Source organism: Diabrotica undecimpunctata, chromosome 5 (assembly GCF_040954645.1).
Source record: "Diabrotica undecimpunctata isolate CICGRU chromosome 5, icDiaUnde3, whole genome shotgun sequence".
NCBI classification, from domain to species: Eukaryota; Metazoa; Arthropoda; class Insecta; order Coleoptera; family Chrysomelidae; genus Diabrotica; species Diabrotica undecimpunctata.
In genome coordinates this window covers 13,730,835-13,753,536 of record NC_092807.1, presented here as the reverse complement: position 1 = coordinate 13,753,536, position 22,702 = coordinate 13,730,835, and the positions used below count along the sequence as shown (strand labels likewise).

Below are 22,702 nucleotides of genomic sequence, written 5' to 3'. Positions count from 1 at the left end.
TCTAATTGTACCAACTTATTAATTAACCAGATGTTTATTAAAACACAATAATTTATATAGGCTGGACACATAATAAAAATACCAGAAAACATGATTCCAAAAAATAACGACAGGAACGAAGAAACAGCAGAGTAGTTAAAAGCAAAAGTTAGATAAAGTTAAGACCGATTTAGAGATATAGATGTCCACAGGTCCTCAAAAACCGAGAACAGAATGGCGACGAATCTTACAGCAGGCCCAAAATCCACAAAGGATTGTCAAGCTAAAAATAATGATGATTCTACCCAGCGACTGTCTTGATAAATTTTCATTTTCTCTGGTCTATAATGAAACGAACAAGGAATTAAAAAAAGAACTTTTATTAATAAATATTATAGTACAGAAATTTTACTGATATTTCAGTTTCTTCTTTGATGGTTTTTCGTTTCCACCAGAAACTAAACAGTAGAGACAACTAACTGCCTTCTTTATTACATACAAAACCAAAAATATAGATCCGAATATAAGTCCGAACACGTCCAGTAGGTAATATTGGTACCAGGCTAAATCCACATATCTAACTCTGAGATGTTTGGCACCATTATGCCTTGCAATATATTCTACCCAGTAAACTGCTTCGTCCATGGGTTTTTGTGGTCTATCATGGAAGATTTTAGAACGGGCTTTTGCATTTTCGCGATATCTGAAAACAATAATAGAAATATGCCTATAACAACGTTCCTAGCTTTTGTTTAAAGTATTATTTGAAGTGATTTATATAAATCTATTGTTTCTTTTTTTTTTTTAACGGGCTTTTGCAATTTTGCGATATCTGAAAACAATATTAGAAATATGCGTATAACAACATCCCTGGGTTTGATTTAACGTATTGTTTGAAGTGATTTATATAAATCTATTGTTTCTGCCAAACGGTACCAAAAGGCAACAATTGAAATAGAGCACACAACATCAGAAGATATACGAATCCGACGAGCAGTACGACAGGGTTCGGAGTGGCTGTATTATCGTGCCAATACATAAACAAGGCAGAAAGGATACATGTGGCAACTACAGGGAATCTCACTAATCAGTACTACATATAAGATATTAGCTTCAGTTGTACTAAAACGATAACTGCCATATACAGAGGAAATTATTGGCGATTACCAATGCGGCTTTAGGCATGGAAGATCAACAATCGACCAAATATTTACTATCAGACAAATGCTAGAAAAGTATTGGGAATATAATAAAGAAGTACACCAGATCTTCATAGATTTCAAACAAGCATATGATTCCATAGATCGCTTAAAACTGTGGAGTGCAATGATGAAGTTAGGCGTACCAAAGAAGCTGACCATGATTGCGCGAATGTGTGTCAACAATTCCTTTACACAAATTAGAATAGGGGGCAAAACTTCAAAGGCTTTCGGCATAAGCACCGGACTCAGACAGGGAGACCCGCTGTCCCCATTACTATTTAACTTAGCATTGGAATATGCAATGCGAAAAATCTATACCAGAGTCAAACCAGACATAACTGCCAGAGGAGCAAAGATTATTCTCGCATTTGCAGATGATGTAGATGCAGTAGCACAGACAACACTGGAAGTTAAGGATATAGTATCGAACTTTGAAGAAGCAACACTAAGCGTAGGCCTGAAAATAAACGAAGAAAAAACTAAATACATGGTCGTATCAAAAAAGGAACGACAGCGAATAAGACAAAACATTACCATAAACGATCATAATTTTGAGGTGGTCAAAGAATTCAAATACCTAGGAGCAACAATTACCAGTGAAAACACAGGAGAACGGGAGGTTGAAATACGAATACTGGCGGGGAATAAATCATTCTTTGCCATTCAACATCTAATGAGGTCAAAGCTTCTCTCAAGGCGTGCCAAAATCCAAATGTACAAAACCATAATACGACTAGCAGTGACATATGGAAGTGAAACATGGACATTGAGAAAGAAAGAAATCAATAAGCTATCAGTATGGGAACGCAAAATCCTGCGAATTATATATGGTCCTTGCAGGGACAGCGTGACAAATGAATGGAGGAGCAGATACAACAATGAAATAGAGACTCTCTTCGGGAAAGAAAACATCGTAAGATACATAAAAGCCAATAGATTAAGATGGGCAGGCCACGTGGCACGAAGTGATGACGACAGACTGATTAGCAATGTGTTTTGGGAACGACCAGATGGTAGAAGATCGATAGGAAGGCCTAGAAAAAGGTGGAAAGACGCAGTCAGGGAAGACCTGGAGAAGATGGAAGTAAGGCCATGGGAAATAATAGCACAGGATCGGAATCAATGGAAGGCAATAGTAAACGCGGCAAAAACTCACGAAGAGTTGTAAAAGCCAATGATGATGATGAGTACGACAGGGTTGTGTCTTATCACCGCTATTATTTAATATGTAATCGGAATCTATATTTAGAGAAGCATTAGACGACGACATCCAAGGTGGAATCAAGTTCAGCATACACAACATCTAGATAACACAACATAGATTGTCCCACTCGTCAGATTAATTTCTAAACTATCGATTATTCCGATCTGCTGATCATTTAATCCTGGTTCATCGTGATTTTGATCCCTGCGGTCTTTTATTTTAATGCTTTTAATCCTAGAAGGACCACGGGTGGGTAAAAAGTATCCACAACATTGCATTACATACGATTTTCTAAAAAACCTTTGTTTGGGAAAGTATTTAATATTTATTTTCATATTTTTACATTTAATATTTTTCTTTTAGTGTACTATGATGTGATCTTATTTAATGGTATTTTCAAACTACTCATTAACTTTAAAATACATTGTTTTCTGTTATCTAGTAAAATACCATTGTTAAACTGACTTAAATACATTTAGTCCGTTTTTAAGTTCAAAGATTCGACTTTCTTTGTTATGTTGGGTCACTTCCTTGCAAACTATAGACAATGTTCTAAAGTATCATATTACTGTGACCGTTAAGTTAAATTATCGCCATTCAAAAGCGGCCTACAAAAGAGTTGATTTGTGGGATGCACTTGCCTCACGAACCGTTGATCACCAAACCCTTAGAAGTTGTAGGTGCAGATTTTTATCCTTACAAAGGCGAAACACTTCAATCACGAGACAGCGTACTGAAAACATCGATTTTATGCTCTTTTGAGCCTCTTTAGTCTTCTAAAGGTAAGTCTTTATTATTTGTACAGATAACAGTAATGAGTTTAAGTCAGCTAATTATCGAAATTTATTTATAATTAATATTTGCTATTTCCCCTAATTTATTTACAGTCAAAATATTGTATTTTTCTTCGATTATTATTATAGTTTCGTTTAACCAGCAACCTCTTAAGTTTTACACAAAACAACCTTTGCTTCTAAAAATCTCAAATAATTAGTAGTTGTCGGTATACTACTGCGCTATTAGATGCCATAATTAGCATTTTTATACTCATTCATTTCCTCTTACATTTATAAAAACTTCACGGTGGACTATAAAATAACCCCCATTTGTCTAGACTGCTCGGTAGTTTACGGCTGATAACCTCGTAAATACGAGTAGACAGTTACGCCAATTACGTTGAAATAATATTTTGCAGTATTTAAACTGCCTCTGCCGTGTTTGGTTGTTGTCTCGCGCTTCTGTTTTGTTTAGCCGTCGGTTTAGAGTCGTTTGAATCATTTTTTGTATATAGTGTGTATGCGAAAAGAAAACCTCTTTGATTTTGAGGTTCGGGTAGGCATTAGTTCCGGTAACAGTGACTCAGACGTGAGTGAAAACGAAGGCCATATTGAAGTGTTCAACGAAAACGAAGACATTAAAAATTCAACTGAGGATAGTTCCAGTTTAGACACAATTGATGAAAACTGTGACACGCCACAAGTCAGGAAGAACCTACTTAGCCTATCTACCACGCCCTATGCGGCGAGCTGTACCAAACATTTTTCGTGAGCAACGCGAACTTCGACACGAAGGCAAATTAGAAAATATATTGCAGTCGTTCAAAAATTCTTTACTCCGGAAATACTGTAAAATATTATCCGGCATACCAATGAAGAAGCTGAACGTAAAAACGTGCAAAAAACAGATGATACCGAGATTTTAGATTATTACTTGTTATTTACTTGTTATTTTCATTTTGATGGGAGCTAATGATGACACCAACTTAGATTATCACGATTTGTGGTCACTTATATTGCACCGATTTGTCAAAACAGCTTCCGAGAAGTGACAAAAATTTTAAGATTTGACGATAAAACCACCACCCTCCAGAGCTGACAGGAAACGGGCAGACAAGTTTGCACCCTTACCTAAAATGTTTGATTTGCTAAACGATACATTTTTGAAATATTTTATACCAGGTATGAACGTCTTAATACACAAAATGTTATCTTTATTTCGGGGTAGATATCCCTTCAAAGTTTTCATGAAGAAAAAGCCCCAGAATGGAAAACTGCATATATCAGCAATCTGTACAAAAATAAAGGCGACAGAAAAGATTGTAAGAACTACCGAGGGCTTAGTGTAACTAACTCAATCTACGGGAAGATAATTAAAAGCCGAATTGAAGATTGCTGGGAAGACGCTGAAGATCAGAGTGGCTTTCGTGCTGGTCGTTCTTGTATAGACAATGTGTTCTGCCTAAAACAAACAATAGAAAAGCGTTTGGAACATAATATGGAGACACACATGGTATTTATTGATCTTCAAAAAGCGTATGACAGTGTCCCATTAGCCAAGCTATGGCAGGTGCTAGAAGACAAGAATATTCCACCGATTTACATTAATGCTGTAAGGAAGTTGTACGATGATATGACGAGTGTAATAAAGATTGGACAAAAAGTGACAAAAAAGATAAAAGTGACCAAAGGACTTCGCCAAGGCTGCTGCATTGCACCTACACTCTTTAAGATTTATTTGGAGGGGGTTTTGGATATTTGGAAAAGAAAATGTGAACCTATGGGTGTTAAAATTGGAGACCATACACTGTACAGCTTGCATTTTGCTGATGACCAAGTAATACTTGCAGAAGATCAAGATGATATCCACTACATGTTACCAAAAATAGATGAAGAATATACTAAGTGGGGCTAATCAATTCATCCATCAAAAACAGAGTACGTAGTAGTGGGAGGTGAAGGAAAGCACTTAGAACTAAGAAGCAAACAAATTCAAAATACTGATAGCTATAAATATCTCGGTGTAAACATTACAAACAATGGTCGGAATACAAAAGAAATAGCTACTAGAATTGGTCAAGGAAATTCAGCAATACGTCAACTGAATAGTATACTTTGGAATAACCACATCACTCGAAACACAAAAATTAGGATATACAAAAGTATCATAGAAAGCATTGCTACATACGGTTCAGAGCTTTGGGTAATAAATAAAAATGACGCATCCAAAATAAAAGCAATGGAAATGAATTATCGGAGAAGATGTTGCCAATTCACTAGAAGAGATAGAGTAAGGAATACTGAAATCAGAGAGCATATGGGCATAGAAATTGACGTCCTGGAAACTATAAAATGGAAAAGGCTGAAATGGTATGGCCATGTAGAAAGGATGAATGATCAACGATGGCCAAAGAGAATATTACAGTGGATCCCCACCAACCGCAGGAAAAAGGGAAGACCAAGAAGATCGTGGAGACAAGAAGTAAAAGGTGCAATGGAATATAGGGGTCTACAAGTAGATGACTGGAACGATCGCAAGCGTTGGAAGCTAGGTTGCGAGAAACGGCGGCAGCTGTAATAAACTCGTTATATATATATATATATATATATATATATATATATATATATATATATATATATATATATATATATATACGTTTTGCGTATGGAGGTTTATGCAGGAAAATATGAAGGCAGCACATCAGCATCTGGGGGTCCACAGGGAATAGTAAAAATATTGCTGTCTCCGATTCGAAACTCTAGATGTAACGTAACGACGGACAGATATTACACTTCTGTGGAGCTTGCAGATGATCTCTACAAAGACTTCCGTCTGACTTTAGTTGGCACTTTTCAACAAAATCGCAGGCTTATACCGGAAGTACTTAAGAAAACGGTAGGAAGACAATTTAATTCAAATACGTTTACATTTTCAGATCCAAAGTCCGACAACTCACCAGTTATTCTTCTTTCTTATGTAACACGTCAGGAGTCTACAAAGATACTTCTCTTTCTATCAACCCAGTATTCTGATGATGTTGTGATGATGGTGTTGTGTTGAAGGGAGGTGTTGATACTTTAGACCAGATGGCGAGAAAATATACGTCGAAGCGATCGACACGAAGATGGTCACCCTCAGTTTTTTTCACTTTACTCTCTATTTATTCTCAATTCTCCAAATTGGAATGAAAACAAGAGCAGTTGTCGTCGTTTGTTTCTGCAAGAATTAGGACTTGCCATAACGCTACCGCTTATTGAAAGAAAAGCTGCAAATTTAAATGGACTTCATCATTTTGTAGTACATGCCATGGAAAATATACTCGAACGCAAACTTTTCTTTTTTTCCAAGTTGTAACTTCAACACCATTCCAACATGAAAAGGCACGATGCCATTCATGTTGCAAATTAGCAAAATCTAGAAGAGAAAAGACCAATAAATTGGCAAAAACAACCATAGTTTGTTTAAAATGCCAGAAGTAAGTGTGCGGTAAGCACAGCAACAAGTCAAATGTTTGTATATCCTACGATAATGCCAATTCAACTGAAGCTGAAGACTCTTCAGGGTAAATTATAAATTCTTATCTTTTTAACTGTTCCATTAAGATCTAGGAATACTTTTTATTTGTAAAAGTGTTATTTTAAATTACTTTTAATAAATAAGTACGTTTTTGATTAGCATGTATGTGGACATTTATTAACCCCCCTTGGTCCTCGCTGTTTCTAATAAAAGGTTGGTCCTGCAAGGGTTAAGCATTTGTAACTTTCTCAGTGTAGATTACCAATCTGTAGCTAGGCAACTAGGCAAACCGGCGTATTTTAACCTGTGTGACCGTTATTATAGTATTTCTTGACAATCTAATTCTAAATTGTAAATTTCTACAAAAAAACAAAGTTTTGTCACACACAAATCCTGAGACACCATTTAAAATTTCAGATGTTTTCTTTTAAAATGAAAAGTTTCTAATTATGAGAGCTACAATCTACAATCCATGCTTACAAAATCTTATTAAGAAAGTTAAAATACCTACTTTGGATTAGAAAGAATTTCCTCTATGGCTGCCGAAAGTTTTTCTTCTGTAAGTGTATTATAGTCTACAACAATAGAATAACCATTCTTTTCAGCTTGTCTGGCATTGGTTTGTTGATCGTTAATAACAGGTACTGATACAGTTGGTATTCCATGGTAAAGAGTTTCGATAGTGCTTAAGAATCCTCCGTGGGTGATAAATAGGTTAACATTTGGATGAGCTAAAAATAATTAGAATTTTAGAATAAACAACTTTAGAAAATATTTTTTATTGGAGATCAATGTTATTAAAATATTATGAGATCTTTTGGTTAAACAAGAAAATAATATTAATACCTTGATTGTTAGATGTAAAGTACATGAAACTATTCAGACCTCAACGGTTCTAATTCTGATTTGTTTCTATCACTTGTCACCAGAAGACGTGTTATTTGAATCGCTGATTACGCTATTTGGCAAAATCAATCAAAATCTTCAATGAGACTAACCATAGTGCATTTGATGAAGTAGCAAAAATAAGAGCAATAAAGTTCATGACCAGATGGGACTTAAGTCCAAAATTTAAAAACTCACAGACAAATTAAAACGGAACAGAAAGATAAAAACTATCATAAAAGTTCAATTTGGGAACTTGGTCAATGAATACAATAGATTAGCTGAGAAACACAGCACGTTACTAAAGAAGATGACAATTCACAGAGCCGAATGGAAAGGAGAATCATCAATCATCAACTAGCAATATTTGTCTACTGATTTTCCACTAAAATTTTTCACCGATTTGTATCTTGAGCTTCTTGCATCCAATTTGTGGTGATTCGCTTTATATCATCCATCCATCTAGTCAGTGGTCGTTCTCTGTTTCGATATGCTTCTTGTCTTGGTCGCCATTCAAAAATCCTTCTGGCCCATCTATTAACCGTCAATCTGGCAACATGTCCGGCCCAAGAGCCATGGCTATTTTTTCAACTGCATTCGTGACTCCTGTTTTTCTTCTAATTTATAAATTTGTTACTTTATCTCTAATGGTAATACCTAACATTGATCTTTCCATAGCGTGTTGTGTAATTCTTATTTTATTTATTGTTCCTAAGGACCAGTAAAATACATTGATTAAAGATGCTAGTTCCAGATGAGTGACACTCAATTTGGATTTCGAAACGGATTAGGAACACGAGAGGCTCTTTTTGCTTTAAATGTGTTAACGTAACGATGCAGAGACATGAATGTAGATATATATGTATGTTTTATTGACTATCGAAAAGCATTTGACTGCGTTGATTATCAAAAGATGATCGAAATTCTGAGAACAACTGGAGTTGACGAACAAGACTTGTGAATTATCTCAGAACTATACTGGCACAAAACGGCAATAATTGAAATAGAGCACACAACATCCAGAGAACAATAGGTACAATAATTAACGAAAATAATGAGTACACAGAAGAGATTAAGGCAAGAATAGGACAGGCAAGAAATTCTTTCAACAAACTGAAAAAAGTACTCTGCAGCAGGGACGTTTCTTTAAAGATAAGACTTCTGAGATGCTACGTGTTCTCCGTATTGTTTTATGGGTTAGAGGCTTGGACTTTAAAGAAAGATGTTTCGGATAGATTGGAAGTCTTTGAGTTATGGGCCTACAGAAGGATATTAAGAATAAGTTGGGTGGATAGAGTCACAAATGTCGAGGTCTTGAGAAGAATGGGAAAAGATAAAGAGATTTTAAATACAATTAAAGTCAGAAAATTGCAATATCTGGGACATGTCATGAGGGGCGAGCATTATAACTTGTTGCAATTAATAATGCAAGTAAGAATACAGGGTAGAGGGAGTCGCGGAAGAAGACGCATCTCCTGGTTGAATAATTTGAGAGCTTGGTTTAACTGCACTTCTGCTGACCTCTTTAGAGCAGCGGCGTCAAAAGTGCGAATTGCCATGATGGTTGCCAACCTTCTTCGAGGAGATGGCACGTAAAGAAGAAGAAGACACAACATCCGAAGATATACAAATCCGACGAGGAATGAGAAAGGGTTGCGTTTTATCACCACTACTTTTTAATTTGTCTTCAGAGTCTATATTCAGAGAAGAATTAGACGAGGTCCAAGGCGGAATTAAGATTAACGGAATCAGCATAAACAACATCAGATATGCTGATGATACCGTCTTAATAGCAAGCAATGCACAAGAACTACAAAATATAATAAATGCGGTAGTTCACCACAGCGAAATGTTCGGTTTACATCTAAACGTTTCCAAAACTTTTTGCCGAAGCTGCCTTATCATAATGGGGTTCGCCTGCAGGACTCTTATTGGAGCTATCAAGGCTTCTGATATAAGCCTTAAAATAAGCAGACCTGGTCGATCGTATAGGTTAGAAACTGTGTCCTTTTTGATCTTACCATTTTTTAAACACCAGATCTTCCATCTTAAAGTCTTGATTTTGTTTTTTTAGACGGATCTAATAGTTGCTTTATCAGCCTCTTTCTCGGAGATGCGGGTAAGCGCTTGAGCATATTATTGGGATTAACTGCTGGCAAAATGTGAATGTATTAGCGAATGTTACGAATAAATTGAAAAAGCAGAATCACTAACGAAGATATATTAAACACCATAAACTTACGACTGCAAGTAGTTAACACCAAAAAAATTAGGAAAACTTCACACCTTAGGCAATTAAAACGACATAGAGTTTGAACAACTACAAGTAATATAGAAGAAAAAATCAAAGAAAAAAAAAGTATAGGGCGAAAGAAAAATCATGGCTGCATAACACAAAAGAGTAGACTCATACAACAGGAAACTACTAGTCCATCAATCATAGGACAGGCAGAACTTTGTCATATTAATCGTCAATATCATTCGAGAAGGTACTTACTACGAGAAAAAGTTTTCCTGTTCGATTCAAAAAGTAGTCAAAAAACTTACCTAATAAATCTGATTGCGGCAACCATTTTTCAATTCTCACATTCTTAGGTTTTCCTGGCAAGTTTTTATCTTCAAATTTCCACAAAATGTTTTCTTTTCTTTTAGAGAAAGCTTTCATAATGCTCTCCCTTTTCTCTTTTGGAAAGCTGCTACTGTAAATATTGGAACCCATACTGAAATAAATGACTCCGTTCTTAGATTCATCCAAATACTTTTTAAGATCGGCAGGCAACGGTTTGGGTTCCTTGACGTGGTATCCTGCTATTTCTTTCATGCATGGAACTGCCGGTGCTGGATTGTTTAAACTAGGGTGTGAATTTGAGAGTACCAATGAGACGTTATATTGAATTTTGGTCAAGTCCATATCTTTTGATACGTATTTCTTTATTAGCTCAGCATGAGCTGGATATTGTACATAATTATGGTTCACATAAGCTGCTATCGTGTACAAAGTATTCGTTAATCTCTGCTTAAAGTTCATCAATTGTGGAAAATCAAATATTAATTCAGGATTCAACGAAGGTAAACCTGAGTTTCCTACAAAGTGGTTTACCCAGCAAGTTGCGGCGTTATCATTATACAGGACTAAATAAGCGCCAAAATGTGCAGCTAATGCTTTTGTTGCTTCTACTGCATATTGTGTGAGTACCATGACATCAAACTTCTCGTCTGACTTTATTAATGCTTGTACTGTAGGATGAGATAACGTTGCCTCTGTTACAGTTAAACCAATCATATTGAAAATGGGGAGCATACCAATAGGACCTTTTGCTGCGTATGAGTCCCCATCATTGAGGTTTGACATATTTGCGAACATTTCTAAAACCAAAAAAACCTTATTAATATTTTATATAATAAATCAAATAGAGGAAAAAATAAGCTCATGGGCAAAAATATCGAATATTTTGGAATTTTTCAATTCTTTTTGTGTAGTCACTATTATTTCAAAATAATTTTAGATTACTGATTTTACTCATATAGTAGGCTGATATACTCAATTGGTTTGAAATATTTTGACGTTTATTTTGACGTTTATTCAGCGTTTAGTGTCATTCGTGCATTTTATCATAAAAAACTTTCTTCACGTAACGAAAAAAAAAAAGGTAAAAAATCGTTATTTTTAGTTTATTCTAATAAGTTTAATTAAATATTGTTTTGATTCAACTAAGTTTAAAACAAATATGCCACCAATTCGATACTGCGATGAAGCCCAAGCAGCACAGATTGTAATTTTGTACAAGGAAGAGTATACACAAAAAAATATCGTGTGGCGTCTCAGGAGACGTCAATCAACAGTTTCGAATATTTTGAAAAGGTACCATGAGACAGGCAATTTTGTATTAAGGCCTAATCAGGGACGTCCAAGGTGCACAACCGCAATTGATGACCATTTTTTGGTTCTTAATTCTACAAGAAATCGCTCAATGACATCGATGCACCTCAGAAATGAGCTACTAAATGTCAGACAAGTTAATGTGAGCTCAAAAACAGTTAAACGAAGATTAAAAGAAGCAGATTTCCTAGACGTCCTGCAAAAGTTCCACGTCCTTTCCAAAATCATACAGCTCGTCGTTTAGAATTTGCAAGAAGACATATTCATTGAAATATTGACAACTGGAAAAATGTTCTTTTCACTGATGAGACCAGAATCATATTACATAAGCTAGATTTTCGAAACCACGTCTACAGAAGAGTTGGAGAACGATTCGCCAACCTGCAATCTTACCCAGACCGTTAGTTTTGGAGGTGGTGGCATAAGGCTTTGGGGAGGTATTAGTTGGGAGGGACGCACCGCACTTGTTGAAGTGATTATACGAATGACTGGTGACACTTACGTTTAAAATATCCTGCAAGATTATGTTTTGCCATATGTTGGTTACATTGAATATGATAGATTCATGTTAATGCACGATAATGCTCGACCACATGCTGCTGCCATAGTAAGTAATTATCTTGATGAGATCCAAATTCAAAGATTGGATTGGCCATCATTTAGTCCGGATTTAAATCCAATAGAGCAAATGTGGGATTAGCTAAAACGCCACATACGACAAAGAAATCCCGTTCCAAATACGATACAGTAGCTTCGGCTTGCTGCATAGGATGAATGGAATAATATTTCCCAAGGGTATGTACAAAATTTACTTACAAGCATGCCAAGAAGGATGCAAGTAGTAATAAAAGCTAGAGGGGGGAATACTTGTTACTGAACATGCACTTGTTTCAATTAAAAAGACTTGTTTAAGAAATTTAAGTTAGCATTTAAGTTTAGAGTAGAAAAACCTTATTTACCTAGCATTAAGCATTATTTTTTTTTCGCGATTTTCTCCGTATAAAAATTTAAAATTGTTAATTAAACATTGTTAAAATAAATTCTTTTTTACAATAAAAGACTTGATTGACCAGAATTTATTTTCAAAAAAAAATTAGAAATTTCAAAAATATTCGATATTTTTGTCCATGAGTGTATATATTGCATCTCAAGATCTGCCTATAATAGTAAAGTAGTAAAGAAATTAAAACATTGGTACTTTAAGATCAACTCTAGTTTTTAACATCTAATTCTAACACCATTTGAAGATCGAATCCAAGTTACCTTGTAAGTCTTGCGCATTAAAGAGTGGGTCATAATATTTTTGTATCATCCGCGTAGAAAGCTTTCCTAGATTTGATATGAAATTTAAGATCACTAGCATACAACACAAATAGTAGTGGCCCAAAACAGATCCTTGTGGTATACCACTTAAAACTGATCTTTTAGGTGACATAGATTTGCCAATGCTGCTGTCCGTTCATTAACACACCACAGTAAATTAATTATGGTTGATCGACTTTTTACAAATCGCTAAAAGACACTCTGTGATTTTTAATTATATAACTTTATAAATAACAGGTATGAGGCTTATTGGTCTGCAATTATGGAGATCTAACTTATTTCCTTTTTGAAATATAAGTGTAACCGACGCACTCTTTCAAATAAATTCTGGGTACAGATTGTGCATTAAAAGATGATGTTTTTAAAAATAATGTAGAAATTTTATCGGGCCCTGGAGATGAGTTGTTCTTTAATCTGTCAACATGGCGCTTAATGATTACAGGTGAGAAATCGATACAATCAATTTTATTACATCAATAATACGATATACAATCAATATTAAGAAACCGCTATGTGCCCAGCTCCAACCGCAGCACATTCCGATGACGAGATAGACGAATTTTATGAGAAAATTGCAGAAACTAGCAGGAATTAACTAGCTGGAGTTAGAAATGAGAGAGGATAAACCTTGGTTAACTTCCTACAAGCCCACAGGACGTGGCTATCCCCAGACGGAAAAACTAGGAACGAAATAGATTACATACTGTGTACTAAAACATATATCATAGAGGACGTAACAGTAATAAATACGACGTCAGTAAGTAGCGATCACCGAATGGTTAGAGCCAAATTAGAGATCAAACTAAAATCTAATACAGAAAAATATAAAAGCAAGTTAAAACCCGCGAATGTATTTAATCTAGATAAACTTAGCTTAAATGAAATCAATGAAGTCATAACAAAAGAACTATTAAATGCAAGCTCAGAAGTGGCAACCACTAACAGGAAACGAAAATCAAAAATAAGTGTAGAATTACAAAATATGCTGAAACAAAGAAAATATCTTCTGAGACAAAACAAAAGAGACACTGCAGAATTTAAAGAACTTAATCGAGTAATAAGTAAACGGATAAAAGAAGACATTAAAAAACATCAAGAAGACCGTATAGAGCAACTCATAGAGAAAAACCGAAGTCTCAAATGCACCAAACCGAAACTACGAAAGAAAAACATAATAACCGTTAAAAATGAACAAAAACAACTAGAAGAATATAAATATAATATAGCAAACTCAATTGAAAAGTTCAACGCCGATCTGTATCGTTCCAGAAACTATCCTTCTAACTCTTCAAAACAGAACTTGAAAAGGCAGATAACAAATGTCAACTCAGAAGTGATGCCCGAAATAAGCCACGAAGAAATAGAAAGAGCAGTAAAAGAAATAAAAAGAAATAAAACTCCTGGAAGCGATGGAATCCTAGCAGAAATACTAAAGGAAGGCGGAGAAGAAGCCATCACATATCTAAAAATACTATTTAATAAATGTCTATTCGCAGTCAACATACCCGAATAATGGAATACTGCTAAAACAATACCAATCAAAAATGGAGTCACCACAAACCTGAAAAATTATCGACCAATTTCACAACTTTACAAAACCTTTACAAAGATTATTACAAACAGGTTAACCATTAAATTTGACGGATACCAACCAGTAGAACAAGTCGGATTTAGAAAAGGGTACAGCACCTGTGACCATTTATATACTTTGAAAATCCTAATAGAAAAGACTAACGCATTCAATCTCCCATTATGTCTGGCTTTTATAGATTATGAAAAGGCTTTTGATAGCGTAGAACTGTGGGCATTAGAAGAAGCATTAGTCAACAGAGAAGAAACAGTCAACAACCGGATCGACTCGAGGTACAGAATATTAATACATACTATTTACGAACAAGCTAAAATGAAAGTGACGTTGGGTAATGGAATCGAAACAATGCCAGTAAAAATCAAACGAGTCGTAAGACAAGGAGACACAATATCTCCAAAATTATTTACAGCTGCCCTAGAAGATATCTTTAAGTCAATAGACTGGGAATAAGGAAATCCCTATTAACGGAAGATACTTGAAGCATCTTAGCCACTCAGATGATGTAGTACTAATAGCCGACACGTGGAATGCACTGAATACGATGATTGAGGAGCTACACACAGAATCCCTACAAAAAGAACTGAAAATGAATTTCAGCAAAACTAAACTAATGTCAAACAAAGATGACAAACCTTTGATAAACATCCAAGGGACAGAGATAGAACACCTAAAGGAATATACATATCTGGGTCAAAATGTCAAGGTAAGCAAAGAAAATCAGACTACCAAAATAAGCAGACGTGTAAAAATGGGATGGGCAGCATTCGGAAGACTCTCATACGTACTTAAAAATAAAAATATACCTCAAAGACTGCGAACCAAAGTGTTTAATTCTTGTATTCTACCTGTACTTACATATGGAGCTCAAACCTGGACATTCACTAAAATAAACATGGAGAAGATCAGAACAACTCTGGAACTATGGAACGACAGATGCTGGGTATCTCACTCAAAGACCATAAAACCAATGAAGACATTCGTAATAGAACAAAAGTAAAAGATGCTGTCGAAGAGGCAGCTAAACTGAAATGGAAATGAGCTGGGCATAACGAACGTTTTAAGGATGGCCGATGGAATAAAGAAATCGGGAATTGGCGGCCATATAAAGCCAAAAAACCACGAGAAAGACCGCAAATGCGCTGGAGAGACGATATTAAAAGAACTGAAGGACCAATGTGGAAACGTCTTACAAACAACAGAGATGAATGGCGAGGCCTAGCAAAGATGAATTAGGAGAGGCTTATATTTGGCAATCCGAATAGAGAGAAGGGCTTTAAAAAATGGGCCCAGCGTTATTCTATATTTAGGTTTCACAAAGTATTAACTATGAATCTAAAACAATCTATTTGCAATCAATTCTAGAACTTAAGTCCTAATTGCACAATTTTTAATCAAAACTCGCATAAGATACAATACGTAACGTTCAGGAGACTGATTTAAATAGCTACGTTTGACTTTTTAAACTCGATAGGCGCGAGATTTGATCGTATTTACACACATCGACGTCGACATTTGCAGGTGTGGATGCATAAACACGGGAACGCTCGTCCACACTTGTATATTTTATCAAACAACGATTCGGCATAATTAATTATTATATAATTGAGAACCTAATTTTCGGGCTCCAAAAAATACGAAATACATCAAAGATTGGACAGGATTAGACTTTCAAAGTTTAATAAGGAAAGCCCAAAATAGGGAAGACTTTGCAGAGGTCATCGCCAACCTTCGCTAAGAAGACGGCACCTCAAGAAGAAGAGACTTTCCCCAAACAATACGGCAAAGTTTCCCACCAGACTTCTTATAGAATATTATTACTGTCACTTCACTTTCCGCCAACACTTTTTAGGTCTACCAAAAATATAGATATGCCATTAGAAATATAATTATTAAGAGAATTCATTAACATTTGATTAAATAATACAATAGTTATCAAATCATATAACTAGTTTAGTGCTACACTACTATTTTCTACTAAACTAGTTACAAAAAAAACATACAGAAGTTAAAACACTTCACCATTGTATTTAGGTATATAAAATAAACATGTAGTTAAAACTTTTACAAGCGTCGTCAAAATTTATGCAGTAGCAGCATAACGTTTTCGATCTAATCAGATCATCTTCAGTGCCTTATGTACTTGAAGCTAACAATGAATTTGTGGCTATGACATCCATATATGGGTTTACATCTTTCCAAAATTAAATTATATGGTGACTCAGGTCGATGACATTGGATAAAATTTAATACTTGAGGAGCTACATGTCTCCCTGCTCGGTTTTTAACACGTGGTTCTTGTCAGTTAAAACGACACAGACCAACTGGCTGAGGTGACAGGAATATAATTTAAGAAGATAGCTAAACATGACGAGGTATGGGTGTGTTCCGCGACTAATGTAATTTTTAAAAATTATAAAATTTTTATTTTGTTGTAATAATATCTAATATCTTATTAATGAACCTTTAGTTAAAATTAAATTTGTTTAAATGATAAAATTTTTTTTGTCTTAAATCTGCAAATCTCTATTATTAAAAAAACAACAAGTGAGTTATTAAATTAGTGGAATTAATGTTTGAGGTTGAATCTATGACATCATAAGTGGTATGAAAATTGATTGATGTAGAAAATGAAAGAAATTGATGTGGTACTATCCACATAATAGTATAAGAAATGATATAAAAAAATAGGTATATATAAAAAGATTAAGTTGAAATCCAATGAAATTGAAGTTAAAACATTTTTTTATTATTTTTAAATTTGGGTAATGGTGGTTGCCTAACAACGGTAAGAGACCTGGTGTGTAAATCTCTGAGAGTTTAAATTTTTTTTTTTTTGAATTACTAAAATGAATAAGCCTATTAAAAATTTTATGAGATAATATGATAACATTTTTAATAGGCTTATTCATTTTACTAATTAAAAATTTTTTTTTAAACTCCTGTATGTTTTTTTTAAACGATGGTATACAGCCAACTACTGGGATTTTCCCATTAATTTTTTTTTAACTAGATACATTTTTCGTGGTCGATTTAATAAATTATAGTATACAATAATAATATGTATACATGTATTATATACGTATTACATAACGAGTCATAAAGGCGTCAAAAAAGGAAACCCAACAAGGGTAGAAAGCTCCTACATGGCAGAGTTAACAAGGAAGAAGAAAAATAAAGAAGAGAATGGAGCAATAGCAGGATATACTGTATATAACCGTAAAAGTTATGAAAAATAAGAGAGATATGTGACATCCAAGACGTAGTACGATGGGCAAGAAACAAAAGAAAAGAATAAATAGACCATGTTATGCCAGACAATCGGTTAGCCGAAATTTAGCCAAACACACCTCGACAGTCTGGACGACTACTTACGAGATGGTACGAAAGTTAGTGTGCGTCGTGTCAACTGCTACTGATGAATCATTGAAGAAAACACAGAACGTAGTCCTAACGTACAAAGAAAAATAAGATTTTTAAACCAAAAAGTATTTTCTATTAAAGACAGAAATATAAGGAACAGTGAGAGGGAAATGATTAGTAATTTCTGAAGTTAAATAATCACAGACGCTTCCTACATGGATGATCGTACTTATGTAGGTGTTATAGTTATCTTTAATATTATAGATAGTCCGACTTACTGGGTTTTTTTTCATTCAAATAAAGTTAAATGTAAATAAAGAGATAAAAGTATTTAAACAAGTTTATTACATATATAAATACTTATAAACATGATACTCGTTGCCAAAATATACCATTAACTCAATTAAAAAGTTTTCGTGGATAAAATATAAACATTAATTGCAAATAATAATCATTCTTACCCACTTGCAATTGATGCACCTCCTTTAATACAAGCTGCCGGTACGTCTTAGGAGGATTTTTATCTTCGAAAACTGAAATCATAGTAACATCATGGCCCGCTGCAGCAATACCTTTCATGAGTTCATTTCCTAAGAAGTAATGACTAGGAGCTGCGTAAGGAAACACCCCTAAAACTTTCAGGGAACTCACATAACTTACACTACAAAATACTAACACCAAACTATAGACAGTAGTGATTTTAGAGCACATGGTTGTGGTATTATTTATGAAATAATACTTAACGTGCCGATATCAGGACTAAAATATAGTTTATCGATAGTAGTGAGTTGTTATGTAGTACCTATTCTAGTGATAAGACTTAGATATTAGGATGATATTCATAAATAAATATCTAATAATAATTAAAATAAAGATGCTAGTCACTGAGTATAATTTTAAGGTTACAGGTAGTTACCTTAAAACCGCCCAGAAAGAGTGAAAATTCGGAACGCAGAATCTTAAATTAACATGGTTAGAGCATCTGTATTATCGGCAGAGGAGCTTCCTACCCTCAAAATTTATAGACACATTAAATAAATCTGTAGTATGCAATTGATTTGCCGTAAAAATTTGATTAATTTATAGCTTAAGCTTGATTTCTTGTCTAGCTATGTGTATATTTGCATTTGGGAAGTATTTCTACCTATTATCATGCTTTTCGTACTCTTGGTATTTATTTTCAAACCCAAAGCTTCACTTATGAGGGTTGATCATTTATAAAACTTTGAAGATCGTCGATGCTATGTAGCAGTGTCGCTGAGTCATCACACTATATATTATGAGACAAGAACAAAGTAGTGAGTCTTCCCAATACAACAACAAAATCGGTTGTATGTGTGTGTGTGTGTGTGTGTGTGTGTGTGTGTGTGTGTGTGTGTGTGTGTGTGTGTGTGTGTGTGTGTGTGTGTGTGTGTGTGTGTGTGTGTGTGTGTGTGTGTGTGTGTGTGTGTGTGTGTGTGTGTGTGTGTGTGTGTGTGTGTGTGTGTGTGTGTGTGTGTGTGTGTGTGTGTGTGTGTGTGTGTGTGTGTGTGTGTGTGTGTGTGTGTGTGTGTGTGTGTGTGTGTGTGTGTGTGTGTGTGTGTGTGTGTGTGTGTGTGTGTGTGTGTGTGAGTTTTGTGTATGTGTGTGTGTGTGTGTGTGTGTGTGTGTGAGTTTGTGTGTGTGTGTATTATAATATATTTCATTTTATATAAAAATAATAACAAATATGATTCTTAGTAGGAAATTTATTTATACAAGGGCAGTTAAATATATTTTTATACAATTATCACAATAAGTCTTTTCCAATAATCCTAAAGAACTTTTATTTACTTTTTACCATAGTTGCTTCCTAATCCGCCGCCACCGCCAAAACCAAAACCACCTCCCCATCCGCCTCCTCCGCCGCCGCCACCTCCTCCCCCACCTCCTCCTCCGCCGCCTCCTCCGCCACCGCCGCTCCCATTGCTGCCGTCTTGTCCACATGTAGTGCATGGGTTTGGTTGACACGTAGTGCAAGTGGTCGGAGCTGGTTGATAAGTCGGCTTGACAGGATGATACGTTGGTTGAACGGGGCGATACGTTGGTTGTACTGGTCTATAGGTTGGCTGTACTGGTCGATATGTCGGTCGTACAGGTGGATAAGTTGGATGTACATAGTGGTATGTTGGTCGAGGGCGAGGTGGTGGTTTTTGAACTTCTTCTTCTATTATTATGATAGTGTCTGGTTGTTTGGGTCGATAAACCGGTTTTTCTACTACTACTGGACGGGGTTGTTCCACTACCACTGGCCTTGGTTGTTCCACTACTACTGGTTTCTCGACTACAATAGGACGCGGCTGTTCGTATACTACTGGTTGTTCAACATACACAGGCTGTTGTTGATACACTGGCTGCTGTTGATACACTGGCTGCTGTTGATATACCGGCTGCTGTTGATATACCGGCTGCTGATTGCATGTTTGGCAACCCCCTCCTGGGCGTCCACCACCGTAACTACCAGCGTAGCCTCCTCCATAACCTCCCCCAAATCCTCCTCCATATCCACCACCACCGAAAAGTTTTTGTTTCAGCAGTCCAAGTGTAGGAGATGACGCACTGGGATATACCGCAATAAGAAGTAGGACAGTTTTTGCCTGTAAAAGAAGTTAAAATTAATAAAACTGTTGATTTATAAAGGCCATAGATATTGGCGATAGTGTAGAAGTTAACGAATAACATGTGATTTTGTACATTTTCAAAAAATATGGAAATATTTTAACGCGTCCTGAGATAGAATAGACCATTTCAGACCAGTTTATAAAATACATATTTAATATCAAGAGCAACAAAAAAAGCTGACTGTACAATACAATATGGCGTAATAAAAACTGGCTCTGAGGCTAAATCGAGAATATACAAAGCTGTTATTAGGCGTATATTGACATACATCGCAGAAACAACAAAAACCAAAAGAGTGCTTTAAACAACAACAAGAAATAAGGGTACTTTGTAACATATCTGGAAAGACTTATATATAGATATATATATATATATATATATATATATATATATATATATATATATATATATATATATATATATATATATATGTATATTTACTTAGATATATTGAGATCGTATGTACATTAACCCTTTAAGGCGCAGAAATCTTATTTTTTTAAATTGTGAAATTAAATGGAAGGTAATAAAAAACCGAAATTATCGACAATTTTTCTTTTATGGGGTGGTAAATATTGCTACCAGTGATCATTTCAGTATTTACCTTGATCTGTAAATCACTGGTAAGGATTTATACCGCTACATCTATACACTAACACAAAAGTTGTGAGTCGTAAAACAAAAATTAGAACAATTTAAAAAAAAATCCTTTACAACAGCATTTTTGTGCTTACGGTCTAGTACTACTTATAAGTTGGAAAAATAACTTTCAACATCACTGGTAAATATAGGTACCACTGATCCTTAAAGGGTTAAGGAAAGTAAGATCGATAAAATATAGAGGGAACGGTTGAACATATTGCACTGAAATGCATAGCTTTAGCAATATTACACATGATGTCCAAGATGTATTAACATCATTATAGTGAAAACTGAACAATTATTGTCAAAAACAGGAAAATATGTTGAAAATTGTACCTGAAGCTTTTTGAAAGTAGGTGTTTTATAGAAAAACAAAAAAACTTACTGTAGAATAGAAGGGAAAAGTAACATAAACATTTAAAAAACGTTAATGACCCATAAAACCGAAAGTTACATTATAACTTTGATAGTTATAAGTTAACATTATAATTGAAAAGAAGTTTTACCTTTAAAATTATTTCCTCTAAAAATGATAAAAAAAATGGGTTTTACTTACCAGTAATACTCCTGAAGCACCCATTTTTAAAGGCACGATTTAACAATGTTTTAACACTTTTTGATACTAGTTCAATCTTATTATGTTTAATGTTTGTGAATGCTTCTGTTAGTTCGCAATTGTTTTTTATATATAACTCGTCTAATTACAGCGAGGATTATGAATTACCCATTACCGTATAATTGCATACGTTCCGGACAAAGGTGTAATTTACTTGATATTAGATGCTGTTGTAGGTTGGATCTATCAACAATTTGGGAATTTACCGGGAATCACGCCTTTTATGTAAAAATTCACGTCCCATTTCTATTGGAACTTTGTTCCTAAATCAAAAGAAACTGAGTTTCCTTGATTCATATTTATAAAAAGGGAAATATTTTTTTAACAACCTGCACCTTCTTCCTTTTGTTAAAATAAATTTATTATCAGAGAAATATACAAAAATATACAGAGAAACAAATATAAAGAGAAAAGTACAAACTGCATTTATCAACAAACTACATTATTGAATTATTATAGATAACAGAAATTTTTGTAAAATAAGATAGCCTTTTAACTAATACTGCTAAGAAAATATTCATTTAAGCTAGTTTTTCTCAAACTTTTTCTCCCCAATTTGTGATATCGGTAATTGGTTAACTAATAATTGTCTCCATGTTATCCGCTGCAAAAATAACAGTGTCATCAGTGTATCTTATGTTGTTCAGTCTAGCGCTAGGTTTATAATGTGCTCTGAATATATATTAAATAATAATAGAGGCAGTATGTATCCCTGTCGTACATCTATTTTTGTCTTTATGTCGGCTGTTAAATGATCCCCAACTTTAAGATTGCAGTTTGTTCGTAATAGATATTGTTTTTATACAGCTGTTTACCGGCAAGACCAAGTGAATTTAATACTTGGATCAGTTTGTCATGTTCTATTCTATCGAAAGTTTTGTGATAATTAACAAAACACACATAGTATGTAATTGTTAGACAAGAGTCAATAATCAGGGTTCAAGAAACGAGAGTATATAGAGGATCAGAGGACAAATACCTGTGGATCAGATTACCATTTGGTGAGATCAAAAAAATTATGAAGAATTATACAGTCTAAAGAATGTAATAAGGGTGAAAACATTAAATTAAAAGGTACCCTGATAAA

General features: G+C 34.7%; 2 protein-coding genes across 2 annotated transcripts; both read right to left on the bottom strand.

The window, feature by feature from the left end:
• Positions 1-340: 340 nt before the first annotated feature.
• On the bottom strand, positions 341-18,501 carry LOC140441080 (UDP-glycosyltransferase UGT5-like). The gene is made up of 4 exons (XM_072531511.1): positions 18,179-18,501; positions 10,111-10,929; positions 7,190-7,409; positions 341-682 (listed from the first exon to the last, which is right to left on the bottom strand). The coding sequence occupies exons 1-4, from the start codon at positions 18,426-18,428 to the stop codon at positions 388-390; spliced, it is 1,584 nt and encodes a 527-aa protein (XP_072387612.1). The 5' UTR covers positions 18,429-18,501; the 3' UTR covers positions 341-387.
• Positions 18,502-19,525: 1,024 nt separating this feature from the next.
• LOC140442091 (uncharacterized) lies at positions 19,526-21,687 on the bottom strand. Its single transcript, XM_072533163.1, has 2 exons — positions 21,556-21,687; positions 19,526-20,332 (listed from the first exon to the last, which is right to left on the bottom strand). The coding sequence occupies exons 1-2, from the start codon at positions 21,577-21,579 to the stop codon at positions 19,526-19,528; spliced, it is 831 nt and encodes a 276-aa protein (XP_072389264.1). The 5' UTR covers positions 21,580-21,687.
• Positions 21,688-22,702: the final 1,015 nt, after the last annotated feature.